General features: G+C 42.2%; 1 protein-coding gene across 4 annotated transcripts in view; it reads left to right on the top strand.

The window, feature by feature from the left end:
• The window catches only part of COBLL1 (cordon-bleu WH2 repeat protein like 1), an 85520-nt gene that overhangs the window by 45309 nt on the left and 24925 nt on the right, over positions 1-15286 (top strand). For all 4 annotated transcript variants that reach the window (XM_088660966.1, XM_035132712.3, XM_088660977.1 and 1 more), the window contains one exon: positions 11495-11680. In XM_088660966.1, coding sequence (XP_088517092.1) covers positions 11495-11680 — 186 coding nt within the window. The remainder of the gene's footprint in view (positions 1-11494; positions 11681-15286) is intronic.

A 15286-nucleotide genomic window follows, 5' to 3' on the forward strand; every position in this document is an offset into this window, starting at 1 on the left:
GGAGGCTTATTTATTTAAATTCTAGTATGTATGAACCACTTGCTGTAAATGCATCAAAGCCTATGAGGGTCTTGCCATCAGCCTAGGCTAAATTAGACCGTACCCTACAGTACATTGCTTACAAAAATTTGCATTGGTGAGTGAGCTCTCCTTTGAAGGGCATTTTTTGGCCATTATTACTCATCTAATAAACAGGTATTAGTAACTGGGGAACTCCTGATAAGTTTCTTTGGAACACAGTTTGAAATCTTGACCTCATTCAGATTTTTAAGGATTGTAACATTGCACATATAGTATAGATCATTTTATTTTATTGCTAAGGTAGGTAATGCTGCTCTAGTAATTTGTTACAAGGTCAGAGCATTGTTTCCTGTTTGTCAGGGATCTGTTGGATAAGATCAAAGGGTGCTTGCCCTGCTAGGTAGTAGTTAACACAGTGGCAGCTTGTGGGATGTAATAACTTTTACTGCTTAGGGAGCTTGAGGAAAGGGAACTCTTTTCCCACATCTGCAGAGACGAGTGCTCCGTTTGATTTGTATTATGCGCACTCCTTGGTTTGTGACGAAAACAGGTGCATAGTTTATACTTGTGCAGTTTTTGCTACCTAGAGGAGGCTTTTTCAACATGATTGGCATAAAACTTGTAAAAACAAAAACTTGAAACTTTGCAACCGCAGTTGGCCCCACCCCAACCCTAACCTCTGCCCACATCCCACGATAACTCTTGCTCTCACTCTCGGCTCTCCTCCCACCGAACCCACCGTCTCCCATGCAGTTTTGAAGAAGAAGAGCTTGAATATGTGAAAAAGGCATCCCATTTGAAGTCCATACAGGACAAGGGGACACTGTTCTCCAAAGAAAAAAGGACAATTACGTTTTTCTAGGGATGGATGGCAACCCTACCTGGATAGCATCTCTTCCTTCACCTGCTACCTGGTATATTTGCTACCCTCCTATCTGTCTCTCTGCCTTATCCTTTCAATTTCCAAGGAAGTAGAAACACACACAGAGACCGATCCTATACATGTTTAATCAAGAAAGTCTTACCCCCCACATAGGCATGCGAAGGATTCTCTTCCGGTTCATTTAATGGTTGGTCAGATTTTGTGGCACGTAGTTTGTAAAATGGACTCTCCCCCCTTCTCCCACGACCTTCTTCTTCTTTGGCTATCGCTCGTAGCCAAGTAAGATTGTCTTCCATAAACACTGTTTTAACAATGGGTCCGTAAGTGACTGTGGAGGCCAATTCTGGATCCACACGTCCTTCCACAGTGGGGACATTGGTTTCCAGGTGGGAGTTGATCACGGTGTGGATTTGCCAGGCGTGCCTTCCTGGATGTTAGCAGCTGTACCATCATTCTATATGGTACAAATTGAGTGGTCGGTTGCTTGCTTTCTAAAATAGATTGAAATCTTTGATAAAGTAACTTCGTTTAGACATGTGCAAAATCGACTATTTCCTGTAGCAGTGCTTAGTGAGACAGTGTCTTTTATTTTATTTTTTAAACATACTTTTTATTAATTTTACAGAATACAAAAAAAACAAAGAAAAACGGTACATACATAAACACCTTTTCCACCTCCTTCCTACCCACCCACATGGGTCCTCCCCTGCCACAGAAGTATCCCATGTATGTGAACAGTCAGAGATGTTCCATTTTATGCTTGGATTTCTGTCCTCCTCCCCCTCCCCTGACCCCAAAGCCCCCCCCTGCCACCAGGGAGCTCCAGCAAACCAGGGCAGTACGCAGGAGGCCATCCATCCAACCATCTATTGTCATACCAAAAAAAAGAGAGAAAAATAGAAATAGGAAAAAAGAAAAAAAAGAAAGGGCAAAAAAAGAGAAAAAAACAATACAAAACAGAAAAATTTTTCTTACATTCATGATTGTAAAACCATATTTTGTGGGCTTCCCCTCCCCCCCCTTCCCCGGTTTTCATCCCTTTTTTATCATCTGCAACAGTTTCTTACTTTATAGAAATACACCTTTGTATCTTATACAACTTCAAATCACTGAAAAATCAAACTCCCATTTTATCTTCCCGTGCCTAATTTTTTCTCCCTCTATAAGCCTCCATATTTTCACATTTTCCAAAATCCATTCACTTTTAAAACTATAACTATTCTCAATTTAACCTTACATCCCCGATTACCGGCTCCACCCCCCCAATCCAGCAAATTCCATAATCAGCAGACCAGTTATAAACCTGTTAATCCATCCATGTAATCACAACATCACTTTCCCTTCACCCCACCCCCTGTTTACAGTCTTTTGCCATCCAGGCCACCATACAGGGCCCCTGAATTTCTTCTCTTCTCTGCATATTTTTTCCTTCTTCCCTGTGGGCGTTCTGGAGTTCCAATAATACCAATCGTGCCCCCCTCAAAAGCGGGGCACTCCATCCAACTTTTTGTAGAGTAAAGTCATCATTTTTTTCGTGGTGTGCTTCATTTTGTGTTGAATCATCACAGTCCTCATCTTCCTCTTTTCCTTCCAAATCACAGTCATCATCATTGTCATTCTCACATTCATCTTTTTCAGTGTCAAAAGCTTCATCTCCTAAAAAATCATATTCTGCCATCACCATCTGAAATTTTTTCTGTAACTCTTGCCGTCGTGTCTCCTCTTGACATAGCTCTATTCTTGTTTCCCACATTAAGGTCAAAACAGACCGCTGGAACTCAGGGGAACACTTTTTTGTTGACATAATTCAATCCTGCCAAGGTCAAAACTTGTCACGTGGGGTGGAATATGATCACAGTTTATTTTCTCGACTCCATTTTAACAAGCTGGCTGCATTCTTCAAGTCTTATTAACAATAAAGTTCGAACTCACATTTCACAAACATTTAAACCAGAAAAGAAATTCCACAAAGTCCAGAAATACAAAATGAAATAAAAATTGACTCATAAATCCTGATCAACTCACTGGGTTGCCTGGGCTGCCGGCTCCCGAGGAAAAGAAAGATTTTTCTCAGTCTTTACCTCTTGCTGCAGGGCAGTCATAAACCACAGTCTCTCTCCCCTTCTCACCCTGCATCAAAGGGGAGATTCTCTTTGATGCCTTTGAGGGATCCTTTGAATTGCAAATCTTCTGTTTATGGCTTCGGGTTTCTATTTACTGTCTCTTTTGTTGCCGTGGGGGGGGGGGTGGCTTCCTCTTTTCTCCCCTCTCTCCCAGATCCAAATTGTTTTATAATCCAAATCGTGAGGTTACTTACAATCTTTTCCAATCGTTTTATTTTCGGAAGAATCCAGCGCTCTCCGCCTTCGGCTTGAAGCTTCTCCCTGCTAGAATAACGTTGCCGCTCAAAATGGCCCCCGCGACTTCTACCCTCCTCGCTCCGGAGCTCTTATTAGAGCTAACCGAAGAGTTGGGGAGTCCGGATTTGGGCTGTGCCGAGCAAATTGCCCCCGGGACGCCCTTCCCGAGGTTCTAAGGGTCGCAGCGTCGCTCTCGCTGCCCTCCCCACTCCTAGCAGGGACGGGCCGTTGCTTGCTTTCTAAAATAGATTGAAATCTTTGATAAAGTAACTTCGTTTAGACATGTGCAAAATCGACTATTTCCTGTAGCAGTGCTTAGTGAGACAGTGTCTTTTAAAGCAATGTTATCTGAAGTTATCTGCAAAATGGTTTTGTATTCAGAAGTTTTGGTTTAAATGAATGACAGAGGATACCATGCCATAGATTGTGATGCCCATAGCTAGACTTACCAGCATTGGGGAGGAAATGGTAGTTGTACTTGCCTTTATGAGTTTAAGATCTACAGTGGAAGCCTTTCTATTGGTACCCTGTCAACGGTTGATTTGGTGTCTGACTACTCGGGGAAGGAACTTTTTTCTTGTGGTACTAGACTGTAGAATACTCTCTTTAGAAAATTTCACCTGGTGCCTATTTTAATATTTCATTGTCAGGCAAGAACCTTTTAGCAAAAATTCTAGACATTTTAATCTGATCTGGGTTTTTAAATATATATATATTTGTCTTGCTGTTGTGCTGCTCTTCTAAACTGTGCAATTTTAATATTTTCATTTTCATTGTATTTTACATTGTACTGGGAATTTATTGAAGTATAGGATTCAAATCCTTGAAATAAAATGTGTGCACTAAAAATTTCAGGCTGTGGTAGAAGTCTTGGGCACAATCTAGTAAAAGTTAAGTACCCACATAAGTAACAGGAAAACCCCACATATGTGCTGAAATAAATGGGGTTTAAAAGTGCTTAACTTTTGCTGAATCCATGCCCCTGGCATTGCAGGTTATAATTTATCATTCCCCCCCCACCTCCCCAGAATATGTTCCTTTTGTCTCTTTGAGGCCACAGCACAGCTTAAGTCTACTGCAAGCTTTTGTGCAAGCACAGAACTACTGTGTACCACACATTAAATTTCCGTAGAACACTGCTGGTGTATTTCAAGGGATATTGCTAAATAAACTGGGACTTTGAAACACCATCAAATATAAACATTGCTGGTTTTCTTCTCTCGAACCCTCCTGCAGTTGAAACTGTGTGTGCACGCCAGTTGTCTTCGTTCATAAACTTTTGTAAGGCAAGTTTCCTGCATTCTCTGCTAAGTGCTGTCTCACTCGGAGTAAGTACTGTATAATACTGGGCAGACAACAGGCAGATGACTTGTTCATCCCACACTGGCGCTGGTGCCATTCACTTCCTGTTTGCCTTGTGGGGTGTTTCCTGAAGAAGCCAGCATGTCTGCTGTGCAGGAAGCAGAAGAACTAAAATAGCACAGAGATTCCCAAATGTATCGCTAACCTGGATGTGTTGCTTGTGAGGTTGTACCTTCCTCTGTCTCTGATTCCCCCCCCCCCTTGTGTCTTCAGCCTTACACCTCAGCTGATTCCATAAATCTTTCCAGTTTGTTCAGCTGACTGCAAAGGGGCCAGGCAGTCATTTAAATGGCAAAGCTTCCCATGTTGCTGGCATGCAATTCCCTTCAAACGACACTCATTATTTTTCACTATTATCCCGTGATATTAATAAAACAGAAATTTATGCATGGAATCGTGACCTTTTTTATTTTATTGTTGCCATGTTTATTTCTGCTTTATCTTGAAAGTGCAAGAAAGAGAAGCTTGTAATTCAGAACTCCTGTTTGCACCAAATAAATCCGTCTGTACTTACTTATTTGGATAATGCTTCTGATTCAAAAAAGCAAGATCTAACAAACTGATTTAAAAGATTAAAAGTATTTTGTATAGAAAAGAAATTCCTACTGCCTTTTAGCTTGTTTCTTTTCCTTTCCTTGCTTTTCTGGTGGCAGTCTTAATTTCATTCCTTGTTTTCCTTAGTGAAAGGTACATTTAGGGTCAAACTAGAATTGATGCCAGTAGATACAATTTTGAATGCTATGATTGGGGACCCTCCCCTCTCATATCTATGTAACACCCCTGGCAACTTCTGGGCTGTGGTGTCAGTCCAGATTGGGACTGCCACAGGCAGGATTTATTTAACCCAGTGTTTTCTTAGTTCTCCTGGGATTGACTGTCCTTTTTTTTCTTTTTTTCGTGTTGCAGCACGGAAATGCTCCTGTTCAGAGTGCCTGCCTGCCTGCTATCTATGCCCTTTTCAAGAATATTCCATTTCATAGATGCTTTAGTTGAGATTCCTGCATTGCAGGGGGTTGGACTAGATGACCCTCAAGGTACCTTCCAGCTCAACAATTCTGTGATTCTATGATTCCTCCCTCCTGAGTCTCCTGGATCCCCATTGGGTTATCTTTCAGGGGTCCTCCCCGTTAAGCCCTCTCCCAAGTTTTTCTATTTCTGCAAATGCTTTGGTTCCAAGAAACCTGCTGATAAACCTCCCTCTTGTGCGTGGATGGTGCTATTTTAGCTGCATAATGATAGCTAGTTGGAGAACACGTTTGCTGTTAGTATATATGTTGATTGATCTGCAGTCATGCAACACTGCAGAAGTTCAAGTGTGTTTTAAAAACTGCAGGAGCCTTTTAATTAAATGGCCGAGATGCTAACAGTCGGAGCCTCACTGTTAGTAGCTCACTTCAGCAATGGAATCGGGCAACAAAGGCTTACACAGTGGATTCTCCCCCCCCCCCCCAAAGTTATTGCAGGGTCTGACACACTTTCCTTAGGTGCCATAACGACCCTGGCTGAAAACACGAATATCTGTGACAGATTTGGCTTTAACCTGCTGCTCAAAGTATGCTTTTTTGGCCTTTTGAAGTAAGAAAATGTCATTTGGACTTGGAGCCAGCTGAAAAGCGTTTCTGTTTCCAGGACTGCTGCTGTCCAAAGGTCGTATTATCAGATCTGCAGAAGGGTCAGTGCCAATTGCTTGGAAAAGAAGCAGAGAGGAACCGGGAGAGCTGGCTTCTGGTTTCAGTGTGGTACAAAAAAATGGTTTTCCAGCATTCTGTTTAATTCTCAGCTTAATTATTGTGCTTTATGGGGCCAATCACTCTTTCCTTCAAATGTATAAAAACTATTTAAGGGAAATACTTGATGCATAGCTGCATAGGAAACTCCTTTATACAGAGTTAGACCAGTGGTCCATCTAGCTCTCTGTTGTCTGCACTGGCTGGCAGGGGCTCCCCAGGGTTTCAGACCTTCCTGGACAGGGCCGGCCCTACGGCAAGGCTGGGTGGCCCGGGCCGCCAGGGGGGCGCCGTGCTGCTGAGCCTGTGGCAGCCGCGCTGTGCCCGCCAGACAGCCGCGCTGGGAAACAGGACGGGGGGGGGGCGACGGAGGGATATTCGCACCACAGTGCCAGGGCGCCAAATATGCTTAAGATGGCCCTGTTCCTGGAGAGTCCAGGGGTTCCTTCAGGATTAGAGAGAAATGTTTTCTTTGGCTGGAAGTAAAAAAATAAAAAAGGGCACACACTATCCTATAATCAATGGAGCTCGTTGGTCATTTACAAGAGAGGAATAACACAGTCCTTTACTGCAGTTTACTTTATTACTTACTCATAATACTAGAACCTGCAGCAATCCAATGAAGCTGAACATTGGAAGATTCGGGACAGAAAAAACGAAGTACTTCTTTACACAATGCATGGTTGAACTATGATATGTACTTCTGATATGAAAGATTCGAATTTCATAGAAAGTGATGTGTGTGTATGTGTGTGTGTGTGTGTGTGTGTGTGTGTGTGTGCATGTGCACCTATTTTTAAATTCCATTTTAGAAATCCTTAAATATTCAGTTTACGTTTTATTTTATCGCACGGAATAGGTCGGAATTGGCAGAAAGCAAAGGGGGTGGGGAGAAAGGAAATTGCAGAATTTTAATGTCGGTAATCAATAGGGGCAGAAGATTGCTTTCCTATCCCAAGACCACAGGTATCCATTTGTTGTGCAGCGTTTTCCAGATCTTGCCCACACAGGAATTCATTGGGTGACCAGAAACACCTCACACTGTATCAGAGATGGGAGGGCAGTGCTTGGCTGAATGTGAGAGGAGGGAGAGAAACAGTAGAGGTGGGAAATAGCTGACTTCCCTGTGTTGTGGCTTTACCCCAATCCACCCATTCTACAAGATTGGGGAAAGTTGCAACTTCCTTTTAAGGCAAACCCCCACCCATTCTTCTTTTAAAACAGAGGCCTAATCTCAGGGATTAGAACTCCCCCAATACTTCCTAAATTCTCCATTCATACATACATACACACGCACATATATAAGTCTATAGTTCTGCTGTTTACATAGTTTACATTGAAGTTCTAAAGAGATAAATTCCAATGAGGCACTCCAGGCTGTGGTTGTGCATCTTTAATATTATGCTTTTCTTTTCTTTTTAGCTTTATGCCCTTCTCTGTCCTCAAGGCTCTGGGAACTTTACATAAATATTTATAATTTTTGCCTTTCTAAAAATAGAAGTGTCTGGAGAAAGAACAAAGAAATGGCATCCCTCCTTCCAAATATTCAGTAAATGCTTTCAAAATAGCCAGTGACTAACCATTGTGAGAAAGAAGATGATGAACTAGATGAACTTTTGGTCTGATCCAGTGGGCCTCTTATGCGCCTATTCCTAATGGAGCTCATGGTATAGTGTTAAGATCACAAAAAACTCACTGTCTTTTGTGACAGCATACATACATAATTTTACTTTTGTACCTTTACCTTTCCGTAGTTAAAACCATGCTGAAGGCAGCTTGCGATTACAAACACAGCAAAAGTAGCCATAAACAATAAATTATAAAGCATCAAAAAGTACATAACCAAATCAAACAGTTTCCATATAAATCATAATAAGATCTAAAAGAAAGATACAAAAAAAATCAATATCAAAAACAGCAACAACCACGCTCCCAACCAAAACCCCTAACAATACCCCAACCCAAGAGTGTGTTCAGCAGCTTCAGCTTTTGTAGCTGGAGTCAGTCAGGGCCCTGCCCTCCCAGGCCAGGTGGGAAAAGACCTGTAAGACAGGGAGCAAGTCTTCCAGGACTCACGGCCAAGATGTAGGTGGATGGTGGTCAGAGCACATATCATGTTGACAGTTGCGTGATAATGATTCATTATTTTCATAAATTGGCATTTTTAAAATTTAAGAAATAAACTAAGGACTGAAGTTGGAAAAACCGTCTTCGGAATGCTATGAATTGCCCGGTTGGTTGGTTGGGTTTTTTCTTCTTCTCCCATGCACCATTCATTTGATTTCCCATACTCCTTTTAGAATTACGTTTCTAAATATAAACACTGAAGTTTCACATAACTCAGTACTGTATTCTGTTTGTGGTTTGAAAGTTTTTTCTTTTCAGAGCTTCCTGAATCAAGATGAGCTTTTTGTGTGGCATGTCAGTCATGCAGTCTGTGCAAGGCACAACTCTTTGAATGTCAGATTAGCCTCTAGGTTGGGGGTAGACAACGCAGACTGAAGAAACACCACACATCCACGCAGTCTTCTTCTCACTTGTTTCCTTTCAGTTGTCCGTTCGCTCTTTTTCTCGCACCCAGAAGATAAATCTTATTGACATCTTCATTCTGTAAAGCAGAGGAGGCTAACCTGTGGCTCTCTGGATGCTACTAGATTCAGTCAGCCATCCTTGACCATTGGCCATGGTGGCTGGGGCTACTTGGGATTGTATCTGAAGTAGCTTGGAGTAACTTGTTTCATTTGTGCAGTGGAACTTCTCCTCCCATGTGCCCCCTAAATCTGTTCTAGGGGTTCCACCAACTTACGGGAACAGATTTGAGGTGATGGGGGGGGGAAGAGAGAGGGACAGTCTGTTGCTCAAGTAGAAATCCTTGCATTGAGATGTGTTAGTTGGATACTGCCCTTGGAACTCCATCAACATCTGGGGGGTCCACTGGATCCCCACCCATTATAAAATATGTGCAGCAGCATACTTGTTTTCCCTGCTGTTCCACCACCTTCTTTCCGTGACTTTGAGAATTCTAGTAGTAGGTTTAGGGAGTGGAGTGAGAGTGGAAGCCTGGGCTTTATATATGGAAATCACCTTATTCTCTTCTGGAACCCAGTTTAGTTCTTTGCTGGAAATACTTACTGATGGGGATGACGTCCAGCAGGACATCCTTTCACTCCAATTTTGGTGAATCTGTCACTGTGGGGGCCAGTGTATCAAGTAGTAAGGCTGCCATAAGGGTACCGGAATGCTCTGTGCACACAGGGGTACATACTAAGTGGGTGGCGCTGTGGTCTAAACCACCGAGCCTCTCGGGCTTGCTGATCGGAAGGTCGGCAGTTCGGGTCTGCGTGACGAGGTGAGCCCCTGTTGCTCTGTCCCAGCTTCTGCCAGCCTAGCAGTTCAAAAGAACACCAGTGCAAGTAGACAAATAGGTATTGCTGCGGCAGGAAGGTAAATGGCATTTCTGTGCGCTGTGGAACTCGTCATGGTTATCCATGCGCCAGTAGCGGCTTAGCCATGCTGGCCACATGACCCAGAAAGATAAGCGAGATAAGCGCCACAAACCCATAGTCGCTTTTGACTGGACTTAACCGTCCAGGGGTCCTTTACCTTTACCTTTTACATACTATGCAGATATGGGCTGGGACAATCATCATTTTCTCCCATTGAGTTATTTGCAGTTACAATATGGGGTTGGGAATAATGAGAGGGGAAGGGTAATTTTTTAAAAAGGAATAGATGGACACAAGAGTGCTCTCTACCCTCAACATGAGTCTGGAGGGGCATTCGATGAGATAATTTAATTATCTTCTGGAACCCCCCCCCCCAATCCAAGCTGCCTCAGAATTGCAGCCTTACCCCTGTCTTACTTTTCAAAACAGATGACACATGATTTCCTGCTGTATTCATGTATTTACCTGGTCATTCCTGCTACGTGCATCATGCTGTTCAATTTCATGGCTAAATTGCTTAATAGTTGTGTTTTCTGAGAACATTTTCCCCTCCCTCCCCCATAGGTGTTTACTTAACTTTTGTTAGCTCTAACATTCTGCTAAGTGAGGTTGCATGAAAATGGAGCAGATCCAGTGTTAAGTACTGTGTGTGTATGTGTGTTTTGGGCTGGTAATACTGAAATAACTGAAAGTTATCAAATTACTGTATACTGAATGGAGCACATGCATGTGTTAACTAGCCCTAAGTTGTGTCTTACCACCATCAAGTCCTCCCCCCCTCCCAAAAGAAAATCATTGCCCTTGCAGAGCTGTTCCCATCCCCATGGCTTACTGCGAGATAGAAGGGTTATACCCTGAGCAAAACTAAGTTGTGTATTGCCCATGTTCCTTTACTAGATTTTATAGTGCAACATACTTTAAAGATACCTGGCAGTCTGTTTAAATAAATGTTATAATGTCTGTGTCCAATGCTGTACATTTTAAAATATGTGATGCAGAGCTGATTTAAATATGATTGTGGTATATTTCTGTAATGTTCAGCTTACCATCTCCATGTAAAATGTTGTAAAAAGCAAATACTGTATTAAAAGAGTAGAGAGAAAATTTAAAAATACTGCATTGTTTGATTATGCACTTTGGAGAAGGTTAAATATATCTGTCTCATATATACATAATGTATAATTATCTCAAGCATCACAATCACAGTTGCCCTTGCTTCCAAAAAGTGGGAAGTTTGCAAAGGGATGTCCAAAATCAGACTGGCGAAACTCAAAGGATCAATATCTGTTCCAATCTTATCACAATCCTGTGCATTCAGATGTGAATTCCCAAGTACAATAAGTAAGGACCTGGACTCTTAGATAAACTTGACTTCTTAAAGTGCAGCTTTGCAAAGAAAAGGCAATTGTGTGAACCAGGAGGGGGAAAGAGCTTAATAGAGCGGGGAGGGGGGGGGGCAATTCCAGCATAGTTGTTCAGGAAACCTTGGGGTGCTTGCATAACAATCCTTGAATTGCTTGATCACTGTACTGGTAATTCAGTTTCCCTCAGAATTAACAGACAACTCAGGAACTGCACAGCTCACTTGCATCCAGGACTCCAGCACTGACGCCTTTACCCACTTCCTTGCAGTGTTCAGTACTGTTCTGCTGATACGCTTTTTCCTAATTGTGTTAAATTTATGTTCTATTTCAGACGGAAAGCCAAGCCAAAAGCTCCTCGTCCTCCATCTGAGACAAGGATCACTGACTGTTCTTCTTTTGATGAGTCAGAACTAACTAACTTCACCATGGAGCAAAAAGAAAATATAATCGACAGAGACATTGAGCTGTCTGTGGTTCTCCCAGGTGATGTGATCAAGTCTACTACTGTTAATGGAAGGTACGTTTAAGAAAGAATTCATGCTGTGTTGCAGCAGAAGTGCTTTAGCACGTACTAATTTCAACCTGGATGTTGAACCTGGAAATCCAGTAATGTCTATGTTGTGATCCAAAAACCCTGTTGGTGCCCGCATGATTTTGTTATCTTGCGCCGATGTACATTTTTTGTTTTGTTTTTTAGTTTAAATGAACCTTGTTCCTTTCGTTTTTTGTCCTAGATAACTTAATTGCAGTTCAGCCAGAGCTCTGCAAAGGTCCCCAAAGACAGATTTTTAAGACTTCGTGGAATAGTGAAGCCCTACAGTGGGGCACTGCTCAGGGAAATGCCAAAGCAAAGGGGAGCTAAGCTTGTCTGGCAAAACTCTAGGAAACACTCTTTGGCTGGATTGAGCGAAAATGTAATGCCTTCCTTCCATGTGACTAGGAAAGACTGAGAGTGGGGTTGAGCCACAGTCACATGGCCCAAAGAGAAGGCTTACAGAGAGTAAGGCAGCTTTGCCCTGGTTTCAGCTCAGATTGATATTGGCTCCTCCTCATCCTGGAGAGTAGTGACTAGTGGGCTGCCACAGGGTTCTGTCTTCGGCCCAGTCTTATTCAACATCTTTATCAATGACTTGGATGATGGGCTTGAGGGCATCCTGAGCAAGTTTGCAGATGACACCAAATTGGGAGGGGTGGCTAATACCCCAGAGGACAGGATCACACTTCAAAATGACCTTAACAGATTAGACAACTGGGCCAAAGCAAACAAGATGAATTTTAACAGGGAGAAATGTAAAATACTACACTTGGGCAAAAAAAATGAAAAATGAAAGGCACAAATACAGGATGGGTGACACCTGGCTTGAGAGCTGTACATGTGAAAAGGATCTAGGAGTCTTGGTAGACCACAAACTTGACATGAGTCAACAGTGTGATGTAGCAGCTAAAAAAGCCAATGCAATTCTGGGCTGCATCAATAGGAGTATAGAATCTAGATCAAGGGAAGTAATAGTACCACTGTATTCTGCTCTGGTCAGACCTCACCTGGAATACTGTGTCCAGTTCTGGGCACCACAGTTCAAGAAGGTTACTGAAAAGCTGGAACGTGTCCAGAGGAGGGCAACCAAAATGGTCAAAGGCCTGGAAACGATGCCTTATGAGGAACGGCTTAGGGAGCTGGGTGTGTTTAGCCTGGAGAAGAGAAGGTTAAAGGGTGATATGATAGCCATGTTCAAATATATTAAAGGATGCCATATAGAGGAGGGAGAAAGGTTGTTTTCTGCTGCTCCAGAGAAGGAGACACGGAGCAATGGATTCAAACTACAAGAAAGAAGATTCAACCTAAACATTAGGAAGAACTTCCTGACAGTAAGAGCTGTTCGGCAGTGGAATTTGCTGCCAAGGAGTGTGGTGGAGTCTCCTTCTTTGGAGGTCTTTAAGCAGAGGCTTGACAGCTATCTGTCAGGAATGCTTTGATGGTGTTTCCTGCTTGGCAGGGAGTTGGACTGGATGGCCCTTGTGGTCTCTTCCAACTCTATGATTCTATGATACAAGTCTTGGTCAGGAGCTTCCTTAAGCTGTGAGTTCCTGTGAGCTAGGCCAAAGTTTGCACAGGTCCCTGAAGCCTTTAAAAATGAACATTTGGGGGGCTTATGCACACTTCTTTCTAGTGTGTGGAAATTGGCCCAATTGATAAAATTGAAAGCACAGCAAAAGAAAAAAAAGTAAAAAAAAAGTGGAGGCAGTTCTTGGTAATAATTAACGATAAGCAACAAAAGTGAAAGAAACATTTTCTTGCCTATAAATCTGCCCAGATAATTTCCTTTTTAGAGTGTGACCCTTCAAGGACCCCTAAATTACTCTTTAGATCCTAAAATCTGCAGCAAAACCTGTGAAGATTGGTGTAAAACATGATGGCTGTTTAAGCCATCAGCTACGTAAGAAAAACATCTTGAATAAAGCACTTGGAAGTTGGGCTGGGTATTCTCTCATTTGTGTGGGGTGTGGAGAAAGGAAGGCAAAGTGAGAGTCATTCTTGCTGTTTCTTACCTGCTCCAAAACTTTAGTGGAAATTAGATCTTTCAGTAATGATCTGTGTGGTGCCAGGTATTCTATTTGTTACATATCCCTGGGCAGTGGATTTGCAGATGTCGCTGCTTTAGTTAGGTTTGGCTGTCTGTGTTTCCTCCTCCAAATTTCACTTAGGAATAGGACCCAGTGAGTAATTTTCCAATACGTGGCCTAATTTGAAATACTGGAACCCCCTTGAAAATATGTGCAAACATGATTGGCAGGTTTCTACAATTCAGGTGGAACATTACTTTCAGTTAACAGTTTAAAATTTATATTTACTGCAGAATAGATGCGGAAATAGGGGGAAAAAAGGATCGGTGCAAAATACAGGATTTGGTGACTTGGATGTTTTCACGCTTGAATTTTAGACCGATGAAACAATTATTTATTTGAATTGAATGTTTACTTGAAATGAAATTCCACTCAAGCAGTTGAAATAAAATATAATCCGAATCATAGCTTTTTGGGAGAAAATTTTTATGGTTTTTTTTTGGGGGGGGGTATTTTGGCAAATTTAGCTTTTTAAAATAATTTTTATTTGGGAGCCCATCTAAGTGGAGCCTTTGTACAGGTCATTTAAGTTCAGCATGGTAAGACCTACAAGAATTGATACAGGGTTTGCGGTAGTAAAAGTACTAGTTTGTTTTCACTAGACTAAAACAGCAAAGAAAAGTTGCAAGTGTATTTGCTAGTCTTTAGTTATATCTGGGTGGTCCTTGTTCATGAGCCAGCAGGAATTAGGTACCCGTATGTGTCCTAGCATTTTAAATAAGTAACCATCAGTCTAGTGCTTAACTATTTAATGGGCTGTGTCTCTGCATCCCCTACCCTTCCTGAAGCTGTTTTAGGAGGGAATTGTTTCATTTTATAATACGTTTTGCTCTTTTGTATACTTGCATACAAAAATAAGGTTTACGGTAAGTGATTGAGTAAAATATTTCAGGAAAACCGGTTCTGTTTATTGCAATTCGCTAGTGTGGAACTGTCTTGGTGTGCAAGGCCAAATGGGCCACAAACCCCACAAACCTTCAGAAATGTAGTCGAGACCTGCTATTCCCACTACAGCAACCTGTCACAGGGGAGGAAGCAGTGTGGAAGGCATCCCCCCCCCTTTTAAGTTACTCTTGGCTCTTAGGCTGTTTGGTAGTCTTTTGGTGAAATGTTTTGTTGAGCCTTGATTCAACAAGGCCCTTTTTTACAGTTCAGGGAGGCGTTGTGTAAGCTGTTCCAATTATTCATTATCAGGCTTGACCCAAGAGCAACTTTAAAGCTTCTATGCTGTATGTTACTGTGCAGTAGATTAAACTTGAGTAGGAATGTTGCTTGTTTTTTTTACAGTTTCCGAGACATTCTGCAGGGTTTTAATCTTACGAAAGTGCCACAGTATTTCTTGACAGTGTTGCAGGTGGTTTTTGCCTTAGGCACGCTGCTGAATCCCAATGAAATAAATTAGTCTTGAGAGTGCCTATATCTTCTGAAATGTACTGTACAGGGAATGATCATTTTGCACACAACCAATGCATGTGCGACTGCCAACGCGTGCACTGCTTAT

The sequence above is a fragment of the Zootoca vivipara genome, chromosome 1 (assembly GCF_965207765.1).
Source record: "Zootoca vivipara chromosome 1, rZooViv2.hap1.1, whole genome shotgun sequence".
Taxonomy (NCBI): domain Eukaryota; kingdom Metazoa; phylum Chordata; class Lepidosauria; order Squamata; family Lacertidae; genus Zootoca; species Zootoca vivipara.